General features: G+C 31.7%; 1 protein-coding gene across 1 annotated transcript; it reads right to left on the bottom strand.

Moving 5' to 3' along the window:
- Positions 1-6: 6 nt before the first annotated feature.
- Positions 7-6,252, bottom strand: LOC117102808 (barH-like 2 homeobox protein). The gene is made up of 4 exons (XM_033243226.1): positions 6,041-6,252; positions 5,106-5,670; positions 3,788-3,998; positions 7-299 (listed from the first exon to the last, which is right to left on the bottom strand). The coding sequence occupies exons 2-4, from the start codon at positions 5,527-5,529 to the stop codon at positions 44-46; spliced, it is 891 nt and encodes a 296-aa protein (XP_033099117.1). The 5' UTR covers positions 5,530-5,670; positions 6,041-6,252; the 3' UTR covers positions 7-43.
- Between the last annotated feature and the right edge of the window lie 266 nt (positions 6,253-6,518).

Here is a 6,518-nt window from a genome sequence, read left to right as displayed (position 1 = left end):
AAAAAAAAAAAAAAAAAAAAAAAACGACCTTAACTAATATGACTTAGTGTGAGTGTGGATGAATTGCTTTCGGGGCGAGTGGCAAATGGTTGACATGTTGCTGAAGGCCGTGTAGAAACACTCGCGGGAATACGGGACGCTGACCGTGATGGATACTATACAACCCGTCCATGTTTGATATGATTCCCTGCGTTGGGTGATAGTAAAACGGGGGTGCGAAGAGACGGTGCATTGACGAGTAGTTTCCCGCCTCCGCCAACAATTCTAGACCAACTTGCGTCTGTCTTTTCCATTTTGTCCTGAAAGAATAAATAAGTGAACATTTAATATTTTAATTCGACTTTAGAAAGAAGAGTGACAACAGAAGCTGACAAACAACCGAAACGAAATCAGACAACTGAATGCTTTATCCCATCATTTGACCTGGTAGCATTGAAACTAGGTAGTGTTTTTTACACATTTTTATAGTCAGGTAGGCCTACGTGTAGGTCCGCTTTAAAATGAAGATGGAGGTAGTGGCTGGTTTGAGACTTCCTGACATGTCATCCCTAGTACAGATGCTATATTTTAATACAAAACTAAATGTATAATGGCTGCCTGATATTTTTTCCACGAAAGAAAACCTACTGCTAATTATAGATACCAGTAGGACTACCTCTATCACAGTGTTAACGATATCCTTAATCCTTAAAAAGCAACACATTACTTCATTTTTTATGTGTTGATAGGTCTAGAAATATGTGTTTGATTCACTATTCTATTAGGCCTAGGCTAGATGAATATAAGATTTTGAATTCAATTTCATTTTAACCCGCATGCTACAAGATATTCCGGAGATTCGTTATAAATCATCATTCATTCATGACACAATCTGTGGCATTATTATTCTTCCTTTTAACACCTCATTATTTATCTTCCGTAATGCGTACGTCGATAAACTTGATCGACAGTGTACTCCTAAGTGACCCAATATAAGTTGCTTTCTTACAGAGGAAAAAAATTATACAGAACTAATATCCATGTTATGTATGCGTACGCCCTGTTTTATTGAACGGTGTGTTATATCACTATGAGGCCTATCACTTCTCTCAAAACATACAAGCCGAAGCCGGCGTTATTTACAAAACCAAACACACCTGTGATTACTGATAGTTGCTTCGGGGAAAATCAGACATAAAAGAAACATTTTCCTAAGTCAAAGGTGCGTTTTGCGGGCTTTTGTATCAGGCTTTACCGATAGTTTATATAAATCTCTAGGACTAAAAAGTTCACGGGTATCGTTTTTCACACATATTATACGAGATACATGTCTCGTGGGACCTATTGGAAACATTAAGTATAATAAACTGATAAATACACTAAACTTCAAACTTCAAACTAAGCAAATACATAGAAAACAACACTTAATTGGTCCGGGACCTATCAAAATATGTCGATATTTTGTTGTGCGCAGTAAACTGTCGTCGATCATACAAGCACACTTAAGTGACCCTACAAGGTTTAAAATCGGAAACGATCGCAATTTGTTTTACCCAAGGCAGTATTATTCGTTTCTATAGGACTGTATTACAATTAATATGCCTACAATCACTGGGGAATACATTTTGTACATTCTTGCGGGGTTTTGACGTAACTATATTCGAAATAAACTCTTTCGATACTGTTCAAATTTGAGTAGACCAATGCTATGTGTAGAAATGAAACAGTTTACGAAATATAGAATTACCGGTGTAAACTAAGATAACCTATGTTCATTATTTGCATTAGATATCCCGTACCTGGGAATGTCTTTTTGACCATTTTACAAGAAAAACAACACATTTATCGCTATGCATTCTGATTAGTGTTTTAAGATACGACTACTTTAAGACAAACTGCAACGATTATATTAAACAGAAACACAGTAGCCTATTAGTTAAAAATAGAACCGGTACCATCGTTAAAGATAATGATGATTATAATAATATTTTTTATTATTATATTTGTCATAATTAATTTTCGTGTAAATATCACATTTAAATTAACAGATTACAAAGATTTCCTGGAGAAAATGTTATTAAAATGTATGTATATGACTTATGAATAATCTATTCATGTTTATATTCAATCGACTTATCCTTAAATAATTTACAGAGAATATAATATAAAATAGTTTCACTAATGTAATTAGCTAATAATTATTTGTTTCGTTTTATGCACATTGTAACATAGTTTAATCCATAGTCGCATCGACTACTGTAATAAATAATAATCTATAGTAATAATATAATAATAATAATGATAAACATAAAAATTAAATATAAGGATAATAACAGCAAAAGTAAAAATATTGAAATAATAATTATCAGTATTTATAATAACACTAACAATTAGGGTCATGATAATACTAATAACAATAGAAATAAAAATACTTATTACTAATTTATTAACATTATTATAAAAAATTATAATATTAAGAATATTATTAATAAGGATATAATATTAATAATAGTAATGATAACAATATAATTTATTTAATTTTGGATAAAATAATACATTATTTATGTATATATTATTATTATTATTATTATTATTATTATTATTATTATTATTATTATCATCATCATCATTATCGTTATTTTCATTAGTAAATTCTTATTATTAATCATGACGTGTACTATTCTACAACACACCTATTTATCTCTTTTTTTATTTTTTTTGTCTATGTATTGTTATTGGGCAGAGTTTTGGACATGACCACTTGATATGTTGAATCTTAGCCTATGCCACCTCTAGTCACGCCCCTAGACAATATATATTTAAATGTATTGTGACGAATTATTAATAAATAAATATCTTTAAATGTTATCTATAATGATTTTAGTAGCACTTGCTGCATGTATTGCTTGCTGCATGCATATGTATATATGTATAAGTGTATATGTATATATGTATATATATATATATATATATGTGTGTGTGTATATATATATGTATGTATGTATATATATGTATATATATATGTATATATATGTATATATATGTATGTATATGTATACTGTCTCTTATACACATCTAGATGTGTATAAGAGACAGTCCCTATACTAACGATTGCCTGCGTGCAATACGATAATTGACGATGGTAGTAGACTGCCAAAACATGTCTTGTTGTGGCCGTTAAGGCCATAATATACTGGATTAAATATAGGCTTTGCCTATGATGAAGATACGATCTGTTGTGTTGTTTTTAAGTGTATATATGTATATATGTGTGTGTGTGTGTGTGTTTGTGGGGGGGGGCTGTGGGTGTGTGTAAACAAAATAAAATTTCGTAATTGTACATAATGCGATTAGATGTAATTTTATGTGAAGAGTTTATTGTTATTATTTTTCAATGTATAGATAATACTATGTATTATACAATAGATGCATTGTATTTATGTTAAGATATAGTACCCTGACTGGTTGATCGGAATATTTTAACGAATTCATTGTTATATAACAATCCATATTAACTTCCTTCCTTTCTTAATAATGCTGTTTAGTTTCTTAACAATAGTCAATGTATTAAACTAGGTGATCTTATACAGCTTAAAGTGAAAATTGACTGATAAGCCTACATAAAAAATTGCTAGAATACAGTATCCGAACTTAAATTAAATCTTATCATTCTAAGCATAATGTCGGCTTACAAAAATCGATTAAATATTACTTGAGTTTATCAGAATTTAAATTTCCAAATAAATATTAAACTAATATTATACAAAGAGATACACATAGCAATGATAGTTTGAAAATAAAATATTACCTTCTATTTTGATACCATGTCTTGACTTGAGTATCGGTGAGGCCTAAGCTTGCTGCGAGTTCCATTCTGTCTTGTACCGACAGGTACTTCTGTCGCTCAAAGCTGCGTTCAAGTGTGTTGAGTTGATGATCTGTAAACGCAGTCCTAGCTTTGCGTGGTTTCTTAGATTTCGATGGTGTACCATCGCTCGAGGATATCTCATTGTCCTTTGCTAAAATAAAAGTTTTTGAAAACTTAATATCCTAGCTTGTCAATTGTTATAGTTAGAACTATAGTGTATTTTACAGTAAATCGCTTTGTGTATCTGTAAGATTGCTTTAAAATAAAAGGATTTGTTTCTAAAATTAAAGAAAGCCCGTTTTCCAACATCTTTTCTGAATCTAAATATTAACTTTAAGTATTTACAATTATTCTAATTAGGTTGGTGTATAAATTTAAGTACTATTATTCATAAAACTTAAATATGAACAATGTCTTTATGATTTTTTCTTTTGAAGTTAAAATAATAAACAACCTTTTGAAGATTAAGTGCAAGTGTTTTTGCAGCCGTGTTACCCGGAGCACTTCGTATTAAGTCTTGCCTCCGTTGCTTCCGGTAAATTTTACATGCATTAAAATATTATACAGACATATGATGACATTAACGAATAGGCCTATTGTATTTCGCAATATGAATTACTTTACCTTGAAAAAAATTAATAGAGTAAATAGGTATAATAAAATCACAGATATGTTAAATTAACACACACAATTTGAGCAGCTGTAGCATTTTAATTAATGAAATATCATTAAATAGTACCACGGAATCTCGCCTAATGCTAATTACCACACAACTAATAATTTTATGAACATTTCGTTTTCAACTATTAACAATGCTGTTTATATAATTGATAGGCCAACACCTGAACCTTATGTTATGGTACATGTGTTTTTGTTTATTTAACTCAATTGAATATTGCCGTAAATCTCTTACAAAGCGGAATTATAATCCTTTCGTAGAAACCTAATAAACAGTTCAAAATTTTTAATCTAGATGCATATTTAATGTATGTTAAATTCGATTGATAAACTATCATGTTACTATAAATTTGGATACATTCATAGTCTAAATAAACCTGGGCCTAGCTACAACAGCATAGGCCTAAAATGAGTATACATACCGTATCGATAGTACATTCGATCTTTCAATATATTCTCGAATTCTAGGCCTAAGATGAATACAACGATTACCATTATTTTATTAACTTTTACAGTTATTGTTTTTTTAATAAGCCTATATACCATTATTCCAGGAGAAATAATTTAAATTCTAGCCTACCTGAGTCTGATTCCTCATCACCACTCTCCTCATCCTCATCGTCTTCGTCTTCCATATCTGAATATCTTCTTTTATTACATCTTACATGTAATTTCTCTTCCTCATTTTCAATGTCTTTACAGTGTTTCACAAATGAAGAGTTTGTTGATACTAATATGTCCCTATTTGCCTCATGTTTCCTTTGAACATCTCCCAAAATATCTTTGATAAGGAATGAGGAGACTTGTGTTGGTTTCTGTGGTTCTGGACTCGGTTGCATCCTGTTTTCAGGATTTTGTTCAATAATTGTAGATTTTGTATGATGCGAACATTTTTCAACGTCAATTTGAACATTGTCCTCTGGTATTTGTACGTTCATGTTCTGATCTCTCTCACCTACGTCCTCAACCCCATTTCTTGGGCTGTCTGATATCAATGGTTTCATCTCGTTGTTTTCTGTAAGAAGTATAGCTTTAAAATACAATTGGTTATGTGTGTCCTCAAGTGGTTGATGAAGGCGGCGTGAAGGTCCTCATGGACCGCGACTCGATGCTGATGTTCTCCGGTGTCGGTTCGCCTGCAAGCGCTGTGAATTAAAAAAAGATGATATCAATAATGGAACCGTTTTGCTTCATTACTTGGATTAAAGCTAGGTGTCAATTCTTATGACTCACAAGAACAAGTGTATTATTTACGAAAATGTAATCATAATTTACGCTTATAAAAAACACCTATAGAGAACAGAAGAAATCGGAAAAAATTTTGTCAAACTAGTTTTTAACCATATTTAACTTGCTCTTGTTATAAAACAAAATAAGCTTAATGACTACATTATTACTTTATAACTTGTTTTATTGAAGTAATTCATGAGAAATGAAATAGATGTACCTTTAATCTGGATACTTTACAGTGTTAGTGGGAAATGACATAAAAGGGGGTTTTTTTTCCAAGCTTACCTAAGATATTTTGAAAGTTGCGACAGCCTGCGGGTGCTTACACTAAAAACTTGAGCTTACAGTAGCTGGCCTGGTTCATTTGAATTAAGAAGAGAACAAGTGGTTTCACAACAATCGATTTACACGTTGTGTTACGCTGACGAGTGGTGCACGGTCTTTTAGAGTTAGACCAGTGGATCATGAAGCATTGTTAAAGCTACAGAATGTAGTGGCTATGCAATTGGTCAAATCCACGTAAGTTTGAGTAATTCAATGCACGTGGTATTCGGGCTTCGAGCGAATGGGATGTGGCAGTACACGCTTAATGAGCTTACAACGCCGTTGATTGGTCGTTGATTGACTGTTTCCGCTTCGATGATCTTTGATCAAGAACATGATTCTTCTGTTGACAAAGGGCTTAAAATTCAATAAACTGAACAAATTGACAAATGATAGAGGCGAAGTGGCAATTGCAATGAAATTATATCAGATGCTTCTT

The sequence above is a fragment of the Anneissia japonica genome, unplaced genomic scaffold (assembly GCF_011630105.1).
Source record: "Anneissia japonica isolate Jap-2015-1 unplaced genomic scaffold, ASM1163010v1 scaffold32248_len650992_cov182, whole genome shotgun sequence".
NCBI lineage: Eukaryota > Metazoa > Echinodermata > Crinoidea > Comatulida > Comatulidae > Anneissia > Anneissia japonica.
This window is presented reverse-complemented; position numbering and strand designations above follow the sequence as displayed.

Excerpts from the sequence above, each read along its gene's own strand:
- LOC117102808 (XM_033243226.1), bottom strand. The coding sequence starts at position 5,529 with ATGAAACCATTGATATCAGACAGCCCAAGAAATGGGGTTGAGGACGTA. Across the intron at positions 3,999-5,105 it reads TGATGAGGAATCAGACTCAG|CAAAGGACAATGAGATATCC; the intron begins GTAGGCTAGAAT and ends CTTTTATTTTAG. Across the intron at positions 300-3,787 it reads ACATGGTATCAAAATAGAAG|GACAAAATGGAAAAGACAGA; the intron begins GTAATATTTTAT and ends TTATTCTTTCAG.